At 43.1% G+C, this 19,940-nt stretch overlaps 1 protein-coding gene across 1 annotated transcript; it reads left to right on the top strand.

Annotated features, from left to right (window-relative positions):
• The first annotated feature begins 848 nt into the window (after positions 1–848).
• On the top strand, positions 849–14,086 carry PASD1 (PAS domain containing repressor 1). The gene is made up of 9 exons (XM_028135467.2): positions 849–863; positions 2,268–2,358; positions 4,372–4,475; positions 8,596–8,778; positions 9,119–9,322; positions 9,782–9,864; positions 11,115–11,355; positions 13,022–13,069; positions 13,471–14,086. The coding sequence occupies exons 1-9, from the start codon at positions 849–851 to the stop codon at positions 13,597–13,599; spliced, it is 1,098 nt and encodes a 365-aa protein (XP_027991268.2). The 3' UTR covers positions 13,600–14,086.
• Positions 14,087–19,940: the final 5,854 nt, after the last annotated feature.

The following is a 19,940-nucleotide window of genomic DNA, read 5'->3' as shown; positions in this document are numbered from 1 at the left end:
ATGGCAGACATTATTGTTCAAGGTCTTTTTGACTTGTGAGTGCAAAATTTACTGACCTGCCTGCTGCATTAAACTATGTTAATAGACTCAGAATACGATGTCATCCCATAAGGGGCAGAACCCAGTCTTAATTAACCTAGATTGTGCCCCATCCTCTTAAGCCATTGGATGTATCATTCATTTATCCATTCACCAGACATTACTAGAGAATCCTAGAGGGATACACATAGGTGTCCCCTCAATAATCTGAATCTAGATAAAATCAAACTGCAAGGGGAGAAAAAGGTATAGAAGAACAGAAAAAACATCCTAAAAAGCCTTCCTAATGGACGGTCTTTCACCTTACTTGCCACTCTGTAAAGTGCATATAACATAGCTGCTAGGCTGGATCCCTTAAATGTTGATAGTAATCTAGAGGGAAAAGATGGCCTGGACATCAGAAGGTAAGAGTTTGATTCCTGTTTCTGCTTCTTACCAATTATGTGACCTGGGAAAAGTTATTTTATCATGGAGAGCCTCAGTTTTGTGACCTGTAAAATGGAAGTAGTAATTATCTCTACCTCATATGGATGCAATCATGCTCAAAGGAACCTCATTTATTAGTATATTGCCTGTATACATGAAATAAAATGAAGCTTCTATGAGAGCAGGGGCTGTTTGTTTATCAGCACATCTCCAAGTTCTAGTATCTTGAACAAGGCTTACCACACACAGTAGGCGCTCATAAATTTATGTGCATGAATTAATATTACCTTTCAGCCCCAAATAGCCAAAATAAAACAGACAAAATAAATAACAATTTTCAAAATAATGGACATCAGGCAACAAAGGATAGGAACTCTTAAGAGATGGGAAAGAATGAAGTGAGCCAATTGCCACATCTTACTCCCTAGCGAGTTTCTAGGCCATGTGACTAAGAGGGAGAACACACAGGGATCCGAGTGGACTGCCTGAGATGAGATTGAGGTGAGAATATAGGGAGTCTAAGGTTGTTAGCAGAGTACCAGAGAGGAGAGAGTTTCATGGAAAGAGAATACCAGGGATATGTGAAAGGAAAGAACCATCCAAGAGGATTCCGGGCAACAGTGCTAACATTCATACAAGGCTGGTAATAGTTCTTATTTCTAACAGCCACACTGGAAAGCCTCATAATACACAGGAATTGAAGTGTAAGAATATACAGAATGGTTTTGCCTTATTTGTGGGGAAACATTAGCCCTAGGCTAACTAGTGCTCTGGTTCTGACTATGAAATCATTAAGGTGTAAGACAAAGGGTCAAACTGAGTTCAAGTAATTTACATTCCAGAACAAAGATGAGGCATGTTTATAGGAATGCAAAAATATCCAGTCTCCTACAAGGTGAAGTGAACAATATTTGGCCTTCAGACAAAGATTACCAGGCATTCAAAGAAGCAGAGATATGTGGCCCTATTAAAGAGAAAAGCCAATCAATAGAAACCCACTTAAAACAAACACAGACTTTAGAATTAGTGGAGGAGGATATTAAAAACAATTATAACTGTATTATGTACTTCCTTGCCCCACCCTCCATCTGCCTATAAAACTCTTCCATTTTTAAAAAAATATATGTTATTGACCCCTCCCAGAGAGGAAGAGAGAGGGATAGAGAGTTAGAAACATCGATCAGCTGCCTCTTGCACACCCCCTACTGGGGATGTGCCCACAACCAAGGTACATGCCCTTGACCGGAATCAAACCTGGGACCCTTCAGTCCACAGGCCAACGCTCTGTCCCACTGAGCCAAACCGGTTTCGGCAAACTCTTCCATTTTGTACTACTCCTCAGAGAAACTCTCTATTTGCCAGATGAGATACTACTTGATTCAAGAATGGCTCAATCAAACCAATTGGGTCTTCAAATTTACTAGATTTGATTTTTGTTCTTTAACACTCTAACACTTAGGCACACTTTCACTCTTCCCACCTCTCTGTACCAGCTGGTCAGCATCCTAACATCTCTGACAGGCATATTTTCTTTGTGATTGGCACACATTTTTATTATGATTGCTCTTTTAGCACATCTATAATATGCTTCTCTTCTAGGTTTTTTGTAATATATAGTGCATGGCACCCATAATCTCTGCTTGTTATCTTCTAGCAGTTTTTTTCACGGACATGTTTCAGTTGATTGAAGCATTGTAAGAAATGGGAAATGCATCAAAGTTTGTGCTCTGCCTGTGTTTCTTCTTATTTATATATCTTTGTCTCTAAATTGAAATGTCATTTTCTCTTTTGGAAATTCCTAGGATGTAGATACTGAGCAGTATGAATCACAAGAATCTGCGCGTACATCTGGTGACATTAGCCTCACTTCTCCGGAAACCACACGATCATCAAGTATGTGCATTTGGGCATTTGCATAGGGTCTACCAGAAGAAAAATCGTAGCCTACAGAGTAGTTACAGTTTTTCAAATGAAGATAATTGTTTATTTATAATGGTGTGAAATCAAAAGAGTAAATTCTAACTTTCTTAATCTGTAATTTTTTGAAATGATGCTTTCATACCAGTGAAAATGAATATCTCATCAATGGAAGTGCTTGGGAGTTGGTATTACTCCCTCCCATTTAATTTTAAACTTCTAAAGATTGGTGCTATATCTCAGTCTTTGGAAGAACAGCACCTTATCTTTTAATTTTCATGCAGTCTTTTCTGCTTATGGCATAGTAGTTACATTCCAAAGAAATCTCTTGTTTTAAAAAACTGTACTATACAGTATATAATAAGAATTTCTAGTAAAGGGCAAAAGGGATAGTCTCTCAAAAACAATAATATTATTATATAAGTTTCATCATTAAATACATTTCATAAACATAATTGTATAAAATACCACATTTAAAGCAGTGGAGGATGCATAATGCAGATCATATCCTTTAATTAGCTAATCTTACCATAGAGAATTTGTAATTGTAATTTATTTGTTAGATAAATTCTTTCAAAACATAAGGCCCCCCATTTTCTTTATAGTATATGTGTTGTCTGTATGATATATATTATCCACATTTTTTCCTCATTTGCATAATTAGATGATTCAGCTTTAACATATCCCCACTATTTTTCCACAAATATTCATATTAGAAAAAAAAATAATTTCGATTATGTATTATTAATATATAGAACTGATAACTCTTTTTAAAAATACTCTAGTTAACAATCCTTCCATTATTATTGTCAATCTCAAAACTTTGTTTTTAAAAGTCCTTCAAAACAATTGATTTAGGAGGAGAGAGGGCAAAGTCCATGGACTCATGATTGTGATTTCTAAAATATATAAGAGTAATTTAGTTTTAAATTTGCACACAGAATTCACTCTTTGGGGTGTATAGTTCTGTGGGTTTCACAAAGACAAAGAGTCAGGTGTCTACCACTACAATACCAAGCACAACAGTTCTGTCACCCCCAAATTCCTTTGTGCTGTCTGTTTGAACTCAAACTCTGTTCTCCATCCTCTGGCAACCATTGATCTGTATTGCATCTCTGTTTTTCTTTTTCTAGAATGTCATATAAATGGAATAATACAGTATCTAGCCTTTTTTGGTTTGGCCTTGTTAGCAAAATGCATTTAAGATTTATCCATATTGTATGAATGAATGGTCCATTTCTTTTTGTTTGCTGAATAGTAATGTATCTTATGATGTTGTTTTTTAGAATCCATTCATCTGTAGAAGGACATCTGAGTTGTTTCCAAGTTTTTAGTGTCTATAAACAGAACTACTATAATCATTTGCATAAACTTTTTATGTATGAATATGTTATTAATTCATTTGGATATATTCCTAGGAGTGGGACTACTGGATCATATGGAAGTGGGTATGAAAAAAAAACCAACACCTGCCAAACTATTTTCCAAAATGACTCTACCATTTTGCATTATTCAAATAATGTTCTTCACTTTGCTTTTCGGGGCTGTTGAAGGAGCATCATGTTGCAACACCGCCAAGATAACTTCGAGAACTCCTGAGATCCCATAGCCTGGGGAACCTAGTTTTTCAGAAGTGATTTATGACCAGGTTTAATTTGGTTTTTATCAGTTGGAAGGTACCAAAAGAACTGTATAATGAAAATATACTTAACACTAATGGGTTTGGGCACCCCCTTATGCTTGGTTGGGTGGAGGTAAAGTCAGACACTCCTTCCCTTTTCTTCATTTGCAGATATGAACAGATTTTAAAGTAATTTCTGAATTACTCCTGGTACCTGGCATGTCTAATCTTAAACATGAAATAAAACTGGACTCTCTTGTTTTTACAACATAAAAGGAAATAAACAAAGATAAATCTATATAATCTCTTTCATAGAATTGCTATTTTTGCTTTGTGGGTCATGAATTTCATTGTGCTTGCTTCCTCAGCTACAACATCTTCACAAAACTTAGAATATGAACCTCCGGTGGAAGAGGGGTGTACTACAGTTGAGGTGGAACCGGTGCAGCGCATGGAAGAGATGGAGGAAGAGGTGAAGCAGTTGGACAAGGTGGAGCAGGAAAATCTTGCTCCACATATTTATCTGGACCACTAACTCTGGAAAGCTCCAAATTTCCACTGTTGTGCCCAGTTTCACTTTGAAGAAAGCATGCTTTTTGTTTGTTTGTTTGTTTTAACTATCATTATTTCTGTTGTACTGGATTTTCAGATGTAGCTGGAAATTTAGCGCAGTGGTTCTCAACCTTTCTAATGCTGCGACCCTTTAATACAGTTCCTCATGTTGTGGTGACCCCCAACCATAAAATTATTTTCGTTGCTACTTCATAACTGTAATTTTGCTACTGTTATGAATCGTAATGTAAATATCTGTGTTTTCCGATGGTCTTAGGCTCTAAAGCTTCGGTTTTCAACCTGTGGGTCACGACCCACAGGTTGAGAACCGCTAGCAGGGTGGCCTAAGACCATTCCACAACATGAGGAACTGTATTAAAGGGTCACGGCATTAGAAAGGTTGAGAACCACTGATTTAGTGGGTCCTAGCAAACAGGGAGGTTGAAGGTTCTCTAAGACCAAATCCTTGTTCTCTTAATATGAAATATGCAAAGATACTTTGTGCTTGAGAGAAAATTTTAGCTGAATAGGAAGATTAACCCAAAGAAAAGGCAGTACAGTATTTTTAAGAGCCATGCTATTCATCACCTGTGAGGCAATGCTGACCATCTCAAAGGAAGATGACATTACTGCCTACCCATACCAATACCTACCCAATAGAACTAAGATTTTCTCAATGGAATTTTTATTGATTAGAAGCATGACTTTCAGAATGTTAGATATACTAGTATACAACCTTCAATAATAAGCACTAATGTATATGGTCTGAGGCCAAATCAGGATAGTTGGATTAACTAATCTGTTGCTGTTCTACCTCCAAATTTTTGTATATAATCACATATTTTGATGAATATAATATTTTATATTAGGATTATTAAAATCAGGATTCCTACCTGGAGAAGGGTGGTGGATGTGAAGACCTGTAAGGTTTATTTCAGTAAGGTTTATGACAGCCAAGATAATGAACTTATAGTCTGTTATGTGGTATTGTATGCATTGATTACCAAGTCAAAAGTGAGTCACTCCATTCCTGATGCCAAGCCATCCTCTTCTAATGAGAATAACTGAGGGCTAGAGGACAGTTATTTGAGTTTGGACCCAGCAGTGTGATCTTGGCACATTCCTCAGTCTCAGTTTCTCCATCTTGAAATGGTCTGCTTGCCTTGCAGGGATTTGTGGACTGCTATGGAAATTCTTTGAACTATTTAAAAGAAAATTTCTGTAGAATTCCATTTTCTCTTTATGTTATGCTAAAAACTTGATCTCCTTTCACTGTTGACAGGCTTCTCTTCTCCTTTGAATTAATTTACAATTAAACTTTAAATATACCTTATATTTACATTAATCAAAATAACCAGCAGTGAGTGTGTGTCGTCTGGCTCTGTATGTGATACTGTATTAGGCTTATTTCTGAGTGCCATGGATTGATAGATTGGAATGTATCTGGAAGATGGAGACCAGGATGGAGAGGCCCTGGAAAACATAATTGGGTCAGTAGTGGAAGCACTGGAGAAGGGAGACTAGAGAAGGGATGCTGGAGAAGGACAGAACAGCTTGATCCAAATAGCTGCATGGCAATTGTGCTACTGAAGTAGAAGATGTGTCTCCAGTGGATCAAATTAGGGTAGAGAGCGAACAGCTCAGGGCAGGCCAGTCAGTATTCCACTCCCTTCAAGGAAGCCTTTTTGAGTTAGCTTACTTCCTCAAGGGGGGAGCCCCTCTTTTTCAATGGAAAAATTTGAGCCAAGGTTTGGTAGTTCATCTGCCAGGGACAGCAGAGAAAAGATTCCTGCCTGGAGAAGGGTGGTAGATGTGATGACCTACAAGGTTTATTTTAGTTCTGAGTTGAGATGATTTTTTTGATCTAATGAAAGCCTGATTTCCTATAAAAAGATATATGCACACACATCTTCTTACCTAATAATAGACAAACATGTAAATTGACCATACCTCTGCTACACCTACCAGCCAATCAGGAGGGGATATGCAAATTAGAAGGAGAAAGATGGCGGCCGCCCAGCTGCTCCTGGCAAGGAGTGGCTGGGCATGGCAGGATGCCTGCTATGAGAGGGAGGGAAGGGAGCAAGGGGATCTACAGGAGTGGCACTCGGGCCCCACAGCAAAGACTCCAGCCTGAGTCAGCAGCGAAGGCGGCAGACTCCAGCTAGAGTGAAGGCCTAGGTCCTGGGTGCCAGAGGAAAACCGGTGCTGGAAACCAAGGGAAGAAAGGCCTATTGCACAAATCTCTTCGTGCAATGGGCCTCTAGTACTCTATATAAAGGAAGAGGGCAGTTGGACAATTTTCATTGAATTATATGTCCTTTGAATCTAAATGATAGCTTTGCTGGGTAGAGTAATCTTGGTTGTAGGTCCTTGCTTTTCAACACTTTAAATATTTCATGATAATCTCTTTTGGCCTGAAAAGTTTCTGTTGAGAAATCAGCTTTTCTGCCTTTCCTACTAGTCTTGATGTGGCTTCTTTTTATATCTTTAGTTGTAGGACTTCTGTTCATCTAGAGTTCAGGTGTTTCTGAATGATAGTTATTCTCTACTTTAGTTGTAATTTTGATGTGATTATGGGAGGATTAAGGTACCATATTTACCTATGCTGCCATCTTAACTGGAACCTGTGCTTTTTTTCTCATCATTAATACTAGGACTGTCGACTGGTGCTGTGATTCTCTAATCTTGTTTATACCCACAGTGTGTATAGCACAGATTAAGGCAAACAACAGTTGTTCCCAGGTCCTACTTATAGCTTTGACAGTTCTTTTTCAAGAATCTCCCCTTTTTTCTGCCTTCCTCAGCCAATAAGTTGGGAAGCCTTGTCCACTTCCTTAATTTCTCTCAAATGTGTCCATTCCTTTCTGTGTTTCCAGCCTCTTACATCCACCTAGAATTACCTCGACAGTCCTCTAACTGGTTTCTTTGACTCCAAGTTTACTCTCTTCCCCCCAGTTCATCTTCTGAAGTGCTGTAAGAAGGCAAGTTCTACATCATAGGTATGAGCATGTCACTTCCCCAATCAGATCTGTGTTTTAAATTTCTGATTCTGGCAGCAGCACAAGGTGGCTGATGAATAAAATTCAAGTTCCTTAGCCTCCTAAACTTATATGGTCTGCACAAAGCTCGTTTCCACTTCCATTACACATATGACTTTTCTCATACCCTCTATTCCAGTCAACCTGAAGCATTGCTTTGTCTCCCAGCACCCTTTCTACTTTTATAAACCTGTCCATTTGTTCATTTTAAGATGTGAGGTTGTTATTCAAGTTAAAGTTAGATTCCAAGGGGAGAGTATTCCTCCAAGTACTAAAACTGTGTACTATGTTGTCTATTAAGTACCTACTTTGGAGTTGTGAAGTTCAGATCTGTGAATTTCTATACAGTGCTTAGAAGAATGCTTGGAACAAAGGAAGTTCCAGTTGAGCATTCTTCTTCTTACTAATAGGCATTGATAACAGGCATCCAGTGGATGTTCCCCACCTGTTTCCTTTGTGATCTGACCTGCTACACTTTGACCTTTCCCCTATGGACTCAGGGAAGATTGCTTCACTTCTCTGGGTCAAGTCCATAGCTTTATATTTAAGGGGGGAAATAGACTAAATGATTCCCATGAGTCCTGCCAGTATAGCTCAGTGGTTGAGTGCTGATCTATGAACCAGGAAGTCAAGGTTCAATTCCAGGTCAAGGCACATGCCCGAGTTGTGGGCTCAATCCCCAGTAGGGGACGTGCGGGAGGCACCTGATCAATGATTCTCTCTCATCACTGATGTTTCTGTTTATCTCTTTCCCTCTACCTTCCTCTCTCTATATATATATATATATTAAAAAGAAACGATCCCCATGATCTAGTTCTGATCTAGAATTCCTGGATTCTTTAACCATTTTTTAAAACTTCCTAGTAATAAATGAAACCAGTATTGGAGTGCCGTTGGTCTCGTTCTCAATCTTTCAAAACTTAAAAATAAAACAATATGGTAGGATTTGGTGAAACCTAGTATTCCTATTTATGAACCATAAGTAATTCCTTCCCACAGCCACTCAGAATATCATCACCAATAGCAGCGTACATCAACAAACGTGAGAAGGAACTAGTAATGCGTTTTAAGAGGAAGCTGGAAGAGAAGACTCAAATGCTGCGGGCTGACATCAGAAAGCAGAGAAAGGAACTGAAACTGATGAAGGAGCAGCTTAACACACTGAAGGATTCTAAATTTCAGGTCAGAGACCAGTTCTATGTAAGTGGCAGAAGAGAAAGGAGAAGGGGACAGTCTTCAAGGAGTTAGTCGATAGGGTCTGCTAGTAGTGACAGCTGCTGCCCCAGGGCAGCACATGTCATCTGGAATAATCTTCAGCAGGGATTTAAGGCTTTGCCCTTTTTCTCTTGACTGTAGCACCCTAGATGGGTCTAGCCAGGCTCTAGGAGTGGCAGACGTGGCTCATATATAGCCAAGGATTCTTTGTGGGTTTGCCTGTGGGTGGTCTTGCTCCTTGCCCAGCATGTCTTGTGTCCTAAGGGAAGGTATGGACCCTGAATACATTGATACTGTGTTCTTACAGGTGCAGCCAACCATGCCATACTACATTAGCAGTGATGAGTCCCAGGCTTTGGAGCCAGCTCCCAAGAAACAACGCACTGAGCAAATGGAGAAGTCCTTTTCAGATACCAGTGAGACCAAAAGCTTTCATGCTTTATGTCCACCTCGTTCAATAAGGTTCTCTGAGTTGTTTAAAGAGCCTGGGCCTTTTGGTCCCTCCACCCAGGTACGGAAAGTCTGTTTTCACTGAGTAGCTTAAAGGGGATTTCATTTTCATGAAAATGTATGTTTACCTGGTTCTGCTGAGGGGTAATGACTACTCAGTTGGCTGCAGTTGCTAGATTCCAGCTTTTGCAGCCATGAACATGACAGTAGGTAGTGCCCTGCTAAACAAGGTGACAGACACCCAGACCCCTATTCCCATAGAGGCAGGACTACTGCTGCATTTTGATCTGGAGAAATAGAGAGTGGTCAATCGGTTTCTGGGAGGCTTTTCCAGACACTGAGATGTTTTCATCTTTTTCCTTTTAATGTAGCAGTACCTGCAGAATCAGGAACAATACCTGCAGCTGCTCCAGGAACCCCAGCCCCAGCAGTGTAACATCATTGTAGAAAACCAGATACTGCACATATCCTTGCCAAACCTTTCTGTGCCCCTCTCTGATGATTCCCTGTTTTCATGCAGATCCAGTCCACTGATGCTCCTCTCCAATTAGCAGCTGAGAAACAAGATACAAACATTGAGAGCCAGGAAGAAGAAAGTCAAAGGTAAGAATTTCATGGGATGGTGATAAGGGATAAGGTCACTGTAATCCCCTCATGGCTGGACACCATGCCTGAGACCATTGGTGACTTGCCCACAGGGCAAGATAAGTTTTCCCCATCAAAAGTGTCTCCTACACATCTTACTCTGTGGCCACAGGCCCCCCTGCCTCTACATGCATGGTGCATAGCCAAACATACATTGATGAGACAGGAGTCTCTATGATACAGGAGGATTAGATAAGAAGCTTCCCATCTAGGGAATTAGCATCCAAATATTGAATTTGCTTGGCTTCATCCACCCAGGCCCAGTCTCATGTCACAGGGTATCTAAGAGAAGTCATGAGTGCTCACAGCTAAATAACTCCTGGGCTCCCAGTTTCCTTCTCCAATTTCAATCAGATCTGGTGATCACAGTAGAGTAGTTGAAGGAGGTCTGCCTGGTGTGGGTGTGATAGTTGCTAGATTGCCATTGGATACCTAAAGAGCCAAGAATACAGGACTAAGTGCTGGGAAACAGTATGAGAACATGAACACATTTTCAGCTCAGTGATAAAGTCTTTGAACTCAAATGCCAAAAAGAGAAGGTTCTGCTCAGCAATGAAGGGGTTTTCATAACATATACTTGATGCCCAATAAAAATTTTTAAATAAATGCCAGCTCTCTGAACAGGCCTCCCAAAAACTCTCTGGATTTCCTTCTGAGCCTTCCTTTAGGATCACTGAGGTGGATTAGTGCTGTGTTTCCCTGTGGCCTGATCGTCAGAATCAACCTGAGGAGGTTGTTGAAAGTGAAGATTCAGAGTCTGACATAGGGCTCATAAATGTATTTATTGTAAGGCACTCAGGCTTAGGGCTATCGAGACAGCACTGAACTTTGGAGTGAGGACATTAGTCTTGCAGCCTGTCTCAGCTGCTACCTTCTTTAGTGACAAAGGGCAGGTCACTGACTGGAATAGGTGAAGTGATTTGCAGAAAGCCACAGAGATCATGATTTTGGCAGAACCAAGGTTGCCCAAATAATATAAATGAAACCACTTGAGACAAATGACTATAATTATCGTAATGTTTATATTTGCTTTACTTTGGCAAATGAGTCTTATTCAGGCCAAAGTGAAAGTACGCAAAAGGGAATCCTTATTTAGCCACCAAAAAACAAATGTGCCTTATGCACCTACTGATGAGCAAAACAATACTTCCTGGTCCATCTTCTCTAGATCCATGTCACTGCAACATGTATCCTATCATCTCTTACAGTTTTGTTCCTGAGGACCAGCAGAAACAAGACATGTCACCACGAACATATAGCACAGATAGTGATGTTCTTCCTGCCAGCAGTTCTCCGTCTCCCGTATCTTCTGACTCAGATATAAGCTCCCTGGAGACCACACAGGATTACATCCAACTTTGGCATAAGACATCAGACCCAAACAGTCACATCAAATATGAAGTGAGAAGTTGGCCTTGCACTGACCAGGACCAAGGCGATGGATCTGAGGTATACCAGCCCCTTCTCCTCTGCCCTCTAACACAGGCCAGGGGTTCTGCACAGAGCCTTGGCCCCTTTCCTATAAGGCACACATCATGGGCTTATGCTCTGTGTATGAAATCCAAACTTCAAATCTCAGTAAGTGTGAAGGAAGTTATTCATATGCTGGTAGTACTCACTGCTGAGTAAAAAGATTCTCTTTAGGCTTCCATGAAAAAGTCAGCAATCCTCATGAATATTAAATGCAATTCGACTGAAAAACTTCTTTAAAAGCCATGACTGGTGTGGCTCAGTTGGTTGGAGCATCTTCCCATAAACCAAAAGGTGGTGGGTTCGATGCTCATTCAAGGCATATACCCAGGTTGTGGGTTTGATTCCTGGTCAGGTCATGTATGGGAGGCAACTGATCTATGTTTCTTGCTCATATCAATGTTTCTCTCTCCCTCTCTCCTCTCCCCCTCTCTCTCTCTCTCTCTCTCTCTCTCTCTCTCTCTCTCTCTCTCTCTCTCTCTCTCTCTCTCCCTTCCTCCCTCTCTCTCCAATTAACAAAAAACGTGCCCTCAGGTGAGGGTTAGAAAAATTCTCAAAAATATGTTACATGGGCAGAGTGGGTCACACCATATGCCCATTGCCCCAGCCCAGACCCCTTTAAAAACTTGTAGATTTTTAGTTCTGCTACAGAACCCAGAACATAGTATGGGTGTTTCCTCATAGGGAAAATAAATCAAGGGTCCTTCTGTTTAGTGTGCTTGTATATGTCAATGGGGTGCTCAGTACTTGACAGGGCAAACCCCATCTCAGAAACCATCTGCATGCCATGTTTCCAGGGCAGTGATGGGAGCTGGTCCAGATGGCAGCACATAGCAGGCTTTGCTCCCAGGTACAGTCCCAGAAGCCCCTTGGGGACAACAGACTCTTGATATGATGAACAGCACTTACAAAGGTGTTTTGATTCTGGGTTTAGAAATCTTAATAGAGCTTAACCTTTTTAAAAAATCTAACAACAAAAAATAAAACACTAAGCTAAAGCAAAATGAAAGAGTTTGGATATTTTAAATGGCTAAAGGTGTGTTAATTTCACATGCACATCCTGAGCAAATGAGCTGTCAAGTGTCTAGAAAGTTGATCAGTTAGAGGTACTGCTCACACAAAGAGATCAGATGGTCAAGGGACTCTGTGATTCAGTTACCAAGCCAGACTCTGCCCATTAGACCCTTCCTCATGCCCACTCTCAAGGTACTTCCCTTCTGGATGGACCCTGAGAGGCAGAGCTAAGACAAAGTGAGCACATAATACAGGGAAATGGAGAAGGGAGGACCCTGGAAGGGTGAGCTGATAGGAGAGTGCAGTGGAGCTGCCAAGGGCAGGACCGAGTAGGATCCTCCTGTCTGTAAGACTTCAGGATTCCCCACACCCTGCCCTGGCTCATCTCTACTGCCCTCTGGGCCCTTACTCTCACCAGGTTCACAGATACCTCCAGCTCTCTGCCCATTTTCAGCTAGTCTCCTTCTGTTTCCTCTGTCTTCTTCTCTACCTTGTTGCATTCCACTTGTTGAAATCTTGCATTACCTTCAGAGCCCTGCCCAAGTCTCTTTCTTCAACAGAAAAGACTCCCACAGCCCACTCTTAGTAATACTATTTTTGTGTTTGTTCCTCCTTTTCCCTTTCTCTACAGCCCAGAGTGAGTTGTTACTACTCGTGTCACCCTGTGGAAGTGGGCCAGGTAACTGCCAATAAGTCTAACCAAGTCCAAGCCAAGTAGTGGGAAGGTCCAAGGGTAGGGGCAGGGAGAGACCATTTAAAGTTTTCACTAGCCATGGCTGGCAGAAGAACTGGGCCGGGAGGGCCAATATGGGACCCAGTAGCTTTAGGCATTAAGACAAGTTTGGGAGAGCCCAAGCCTGCTTCTGCTGGTCTTTAAGTCAAAATGCTGTTGGGAAAGGGAAGTGGGAAGGAACTCCATTTTTCCAGCTCTGCCTTCTACCAGCACCTTTCAGGCTTGTGTTCCAAAGTGGTACTTTTCTATACCTTGCTAACTTAAACCAAGGGGTCCTTCCACTGCTATAAATTGGGCACAGGAACTTTTAGCAAAGGACTTCACATTGTTCCCATTTTTTTCCCCAGCAGGAACTAAATCCTGGGGAAGAAACCCAGGAAACTTCAGGTCTGCAGGCTTTCCAGGACACTGCTGATGATCCATCAGAAAAAGTCAGTGCTTACTTATCTTCAGACCAGTCTGAATCAGATGAGTAGCTGAACCAGCAGTATTCTCATACAAAGCCTTCGGGGGGGCTCCTAGAGTCCCTTGGGCTTATACTTACTTTTTTCCCCCCATAAAACTGTTTTTGTAATTTTCAGTTGAACACAACCTATTTTTTAAGCTATACTGCAGTATTATCCCTAGTGTGCTAGTGTGTGACAGCAGCCAGGCCATGGCAGGAGACCACTGTCCCAATATACCCTGCCCAACTTCACATACAGCTCTTCTAGACAGGCTGTAGTGTGCTCAAGTTAAAATGCCTTTTTTTTCTGTCAAGAAATATTTCTAGAATGGATTGCAATCTAGTAAGAAGCTTGTTTTGTCTTAAGCTGAAATAATTCTGAGACTCTGTCAAGCCCCGAATGCTCCCTACAGTGTTACTGGGACCAGGAAACCCACAGGGAATAGCATTCCAATTGTGAGGGGCTCCGACCTAAAATAATCAGTTTCACAGTTTAATAAAAATTGTTTTTGCATTTATGACTGATTTTGTTTTCTTATTTTTCTATGACTGGTTTATGGGACTTAGAAATGATATTGCCTTAGCTCACTGGTGCTAAGGTCCTGAGTAAAGGGCTCTTTTCCTGGAGTTGTGTTCCTTGTATGTGACCAAGCTCCCCTCAGCTTCTCGTTCACACCTGAGTTCCCTACTACACTTGCAGAGGCCATTGGTTCCTACCTTCCCAAGTGGCTATGTGCTCAGGCCCCCTATGTGGCTGGCAGAAGCCTGTTTGACACTAGGGCAGCCACAGACTCACTAGGCCACAATAGTTGGCCTAGGGGCTAGCCAGTGTGTAGATTGTATTCATACCTTACTAACCACCTCAGAGACTATATAAAGGGCAAGGTGCCCATTCACTTGGCATGCAGGTTACTTTTCACTTGGGATAGCCCTTTTTGGGGGAGGGTGTACTCCCTGGAAAAAAAGTGATTAAGTGATGTGCTCCCTGGTCAAGCACCAAAGAGAACATTTTTCCAGCTGTCCACACGGTGGGGGGTGGCAGATGGGGGAGGGCTTGGATAACTTTACCAGAAATCATTTTGTGCCTTTAATATCAGTATTAATGTAATGACCCATTGCTGGATGAAGGCAAAGAAAACTTCCAGTCTCTAGTGACAAGTTAAAGGTGGCACATGAGTTCTCACACCCACAGGAGGAGCTTGACATTCCTCAGCCAGCCTGATTTCTATCAGGGTGCTATGGACTGAATCCCCCTCCCCCACCACAGTTCATGTCAAAGCCCTACCCACAATATGATGGTATTTGGAGGTGGGACCTTTGGGAGGTACTTAGGCTTAGATTATGGTGAGGTCCTCAGGAAGGTATTAGAAGAGACACAAAGAACTTGCTCCCTCTCACATTGTGTGCACAAAGAGGAGGTTCATGTCAGCACCCTACAGGATTGTGGCCACCTATAAGCCAAAAGAAGAGGTCTCAATAAAACCTATCTTGCTGGCACCTTGATCTTGAACTCCCAGCTTCCAGAATTGTGATAAAATCTGGTATTTTGTTAGGGCAACTGGAGCTGACGGCTGTTTACTTTCAGACTTGTCTCTTTGTAGCCATTGGAAAAGAGCAGCTGAAGGCCCCATCACTTGTCAAAATCACAATTTGGCACTTATAGGCGTATCTCCAATTGTGTTCAGTAGATGCAGAACATTTCCAAGATTCGGGTTTCTTGGAGTGCCCAGCAGAGGTAGGAGCAGAGGTCAGGGGCATTCTTGATAGCCTCTTAGTCTTTGGATAAGCAGGGTTGGAAGTGACTGGCGTTCTAGGCCATTGGCAGGGACTCTGTTGCCTCCTGCATTGGCAGCTGCCTCTCTTGAGAGGTCAAGTTTGGAGACAGGCTGATGATGAGTGGTCTGCCACCTTCTCTTGGGAGTACATGGGACCATTGTATCCATTCCTACCAGAGAGTACAAGAGGGACTTGCATATGTATGAGAGTGATAAGAAATTGTAAGGTAGCCAAGACCAGTTTGGTTCAGTGGATAGAGCGTTGGCCTGCGGACTCAGGGGTCCCAGGTTCTATTCTGGTCAGGGGCATGTACCTTAGTTGCGGGCACATCCCCAGTGGGGAGTGTGCAGGAGGCAGCTGATCAATGTTTCTAACTCTCTATCCCTCTCCCTTTCTCTCTGTAAAAAATCAATAAAATATATTATAAAAAAAGAAATTGTAAGGAAGCAAAACGTACTGATACACTGGTGTGCAGAGTGGCTCAGGCTTGGGTCAAGAGCTGCCTTGTAGATGGGGCATTAGGACATACAGGCTCCTTATAGCTACTCAGTTGACTGGTAGCATTCTGACCATGGGGGCAGCTGAGATCAGAGGTTTACTGTGCAGCATCAGTAGTTTCCAAAGCCATACCTGGTGTTTTAAACAGGAAAAAGATTTGTCCCTGTCCTGTTTCTCCTTTTACATGGCAAGGGAGAGAGATGGTCAGGCAGACCCTAGAGTGGTTCACTCCTAGAAGAGGGGCAGCTGAGGCCCGGTTGTCCCTTACGTCCTTTGGGCCTCAGTTTCTCCATAATGAAAAAGAAGGGAGGAGACAATGTCTTTTCTACCTAGCTCTCAGAGCAGATGCAGCTAAATGGATTGATAATGCTGAAAGAACCTTCAAGAAAGGCACTGTAAAAGCTGGCTAGACTGGAGCCATTCCATTAGGGCTATTGTTTGAATTCAATATTTAGAGTACACCCAGTCCAGGATTTGTCTGATATGGCCCAATTCATGCTGGCTTTAACATTGCCTGGATTTCAGACAAGGAACTTGCACTGGGAAGTCTGTGGTCACCTCGACCTCTGCCTCAATCCACTGCTCAGTTCAGCCCCAGAGTCAGGTTGCCAGGAGGTCAGAAGGGCCACCTCCCTGGACCTTTTTCTTCACAGGGATCCCCACAGGAGTAACTGCAAGGACACCCCATCTTATAATAGGGGGAAGTTGGGAGTCCAGGGGCCAATGGCCAGAAGCAGTGCTCACACACAGGATTATCCAGTTATGAGTTTGTTTTATGTATAACTGATATCAAACCATGGTGAGTGTATTCTCTGCAACCTCTCGGGCAGTTCTGGGTTCAATCCCTGCTCAGAGAAGACTGTGAGTGGGACAAGCTTCCAAGGACACAGCTCAACCTAGAAATGGCTATGGCTGTCCCCGTGGTCTGTGGGAAACTGCTCCAGGAGACTCTGGGGACACTGAAGTCCATACCAAAATGTTTCACCAGGGTATACTTCAAAAGTACCCCACACCTGGAATGACTCAGGGCAAGTATAGTCTGTCTATCACCCTCCTTCCTGGCCCTACACACTGCACACACACAGTATACAACTCACACAAGCCACCTTTACTTCTGGGCTGTTCTTGTGGTGGGAGAGAGCAGAGAGATGAGCTACTCCTCTAGCAGCCTGTGAGCAGGAAGATCCCTGGGGAAGAGGTTGGGAGAGAGAATCCAAAGGCAAAGCTTTCCTTGCTCCCAGGACACCACCTCCAGTGCCTCTTCTTCCTGGGTAGCCTGGAAGAGGCAGGGGCATTACACACCAGATTATGAGCACAGTGGCTCACATGTTACTCGATGACAGGGCACCTGGCTTGGGACACAAGTGCTGTCTGTTCCAAGAGTTTCCTGGTCTTGCTGTGAGCCTATGCTGGGATGTCTGTGGCCTTCTTCCTTACCCCTGCTGCCTGGCCTACACCAGCTTCCCCCTTGAGGGTGAAGGTAGAGGCACAGAGGGGCCAAGTCTTGGCAATCTTGCAGACACAGGGCACCTGCAGCAGGAATGGGCCCATAGAGTAGATCTAAGAGCCACAGGTCTTGGATTTTCTTTCCTCAACACAGCCACCAGCAGCCCCAATATTCAAAGCAGGAAGCTCCCAGTAATGAGATCAGGGATGTGGCCCCTGGCTGAGGCCATCATCCTGTTACCATTACCCCATAAGATGTGATGGTGGTTCAGTGTGGATTTTGTCTACCCCTCTAGCATGAAGCCAAATTCACTTTCCCTGACTGGGAAAGCACAGGAGTTGCATTTCTATGGTGATGGGGTGGAGGAAGTTGGAAAAACACAATAGAGTTGTCTTGGCTGTCACACATGGCAGAGCTTCTAGACACACCCATCATCAACTCATTCCCAGGTGGCAGCAGCACAGCCTTGTCACTGAGCAAGACTCAGTCTGGATGCAATAGAATATTTCTTGCATAGACTTAATAGCTGAATAGTCATGTGTTTTCTATGGCATAAAAAATTGTGCTACTATTCCCAAATGCCTTTGAAAATAAAGAAGGAAGAGTGTTATTAAAACTGTCACCCCCATTCTATGTTCTTCCTTGACTCCATTTGCAGGACACAATAAAGCTAATGCCCTCTGCGGTATCTTGAATATCTCAAGTATTTTGAAGACAATGAAAGTGAAGGACTAGGAATATTTTGGGGTGTGAATGTTCTCTGCCAAAATCACTGGGAAGGAAATGTTGAGAGAGAAAGGTTAGGCAGGGTCAAAGGGAGTAAGGTGGACACAGCTCAGAAATGATGCTTCTGTTACTGGGGTGAGAGGAGGATGTTGGTCCTCCAGTATGGGAACATATCTCCAGCCTGAGGAGAAGCCACAGCAAAGTCCAGCCCCATCTCTCAAAATGGACTACAACAACCTAAATGAAAACTCTGGTTTATAGCAAAGACCCAATTAAATGTTCCATAGGGGATATTAAATAATTGGAATGTGTTTTTGTTTTCATGGGTATGCAAGATGATGCTGAATCGTTTTCCACTGGTTATAAATAAAATCCAAATTCTCAGCCTGGCTTGCTCTGGCCTTTCCCTTCCTCCACAGTGCATGTCTCTTCCGTTCATATACTCTGCTCCCAGCTTCGCTGAACCACTGGGTTTGAACCAAGCTCTGGCTTTTCTGCCCTTGTGTATTTATCACTATTCCATTCAACTGAAATGTCCTTCCCTCCTATCTCTGAAGTTCCAGTCCTTGCCCATGATGTAAAGCCCAGCTGGGAGGCTCCCTCTGTTCCCCCTTCCTCCTCATGTCTCACTGGGAGCACCCATGTCTCTGTTCAGCTCCTGCTATACATGTAGCATTGTTGCTTCTAGACTGAGCTACAGTGGGCAGAGACTGGGGCCGTTCTTGGGGGCCCCATGCCACACAATGCCTTGCAGACTGAACCTTCCCTCTACAAATGTTCTGACAACATCTTTGTAACTGAGGCTCGTAGCAGTCACCAGGAAAATGTTTCACAAAGGAAAACAGCTTCTTAGGACAGGATCATCCTACAGAAAGTCAAGCTAGTAAGGCCCTCGAGTCTTCTTGGGCAACTTCCCAGCACCTAAGATGGGCCAGGCCATCCCTGGGGCCAAAAGGTAGCCCAGGCATCCAGCCCTGGGCCTCAGGAAAGACTTTCTTCTTTTTAGCTCAGGTATAAGTGTTCTTCACTTCTTGACATTAGCCAGTAACCTGGCAGCCCTTCAGGCTTCTTCCTCAGGGAGGGCCTAGGAAATAAGGGTGTGCACAACATGTTGGAGTACCCTGCAGTGGGAATACAGTCCTGGCCCCTGCATTGCCACTTTCATATGGGACTGGAGGGGAGGAGGGTGCTTGGTGGATAAGAGAACAGAGCATAACTTGGGGAGCAAAGGAGCACCATACTCAGGTGGGCAAGTGTCCGTGCTGGTGGCTCCGATTAATCTCTACAAATACCTTTGTGGCACGTGAAAGGCAGGAACACTTCAGGGAGAAGGGTAATGAGAGAGGAATTGCCAGTGATAACCAAATGTCAAGAGGCCCAAACTCTGGGAGCAATGGATGTTTCCTGCTGAAGGTCAAAGGGAAATTAACCACATGATCACCTTGTTGATGAAACAAAACCCACAACCCTACAGAATCAAAACATGTCAAAGGCATGGAGGCAAAGGTCAACAGACAGGACAGACAAATTGCAGTATTTAGAAATGTGAAAGTGTTTGTGTAATCTGTATAGGGCTCTACCCCCAGCCAGTGGGGAAGGTAGCAGGGAGCGGGGCTGGATGCTCAGCTTTGATGAGCCTGACTTCAGCTGAGAACCGGGCTTGGGTCTCTGGGTTAGAGCTCCACTCACAAGGAGATTTACACCCAGAACCTTGAAGCATATGGTTTGCTAGGAAAGCCTAGGGATGTTTATGGACAGCAGTGGAGTGGGGCAGGAGGTGGGGCCACCCAGTTTAGTGCTGCTCCTTTATTCTCTTCCCATCACCTGCCTGTGGCAATGCCCATCAATTTCTATCTGGGATGTGATGCCAAGGAAGGCAAGACACTGAACTTTTATTTTAGACTTCTACCTGCTACCCACTTGCT

Source organism: Eptesicus fuscus, chromosome 1 (assembly GCF_027574615.1).
Source record: "Eptesicus fuscus isolate TK198812 chromosome 1, DD_ASM_mEF_20220401, whole genome shotgun sequence".
Taxonomy (NCBI): Eukaryota; Metazoa; Chordata; class Mammalia; order Chiroptera; family Vespertilionidae; genus Eptesicus; species Eptesicus fuscus.
This window is presented reverse-complemented; position numbering and strand designations above follow the sequence as displayed.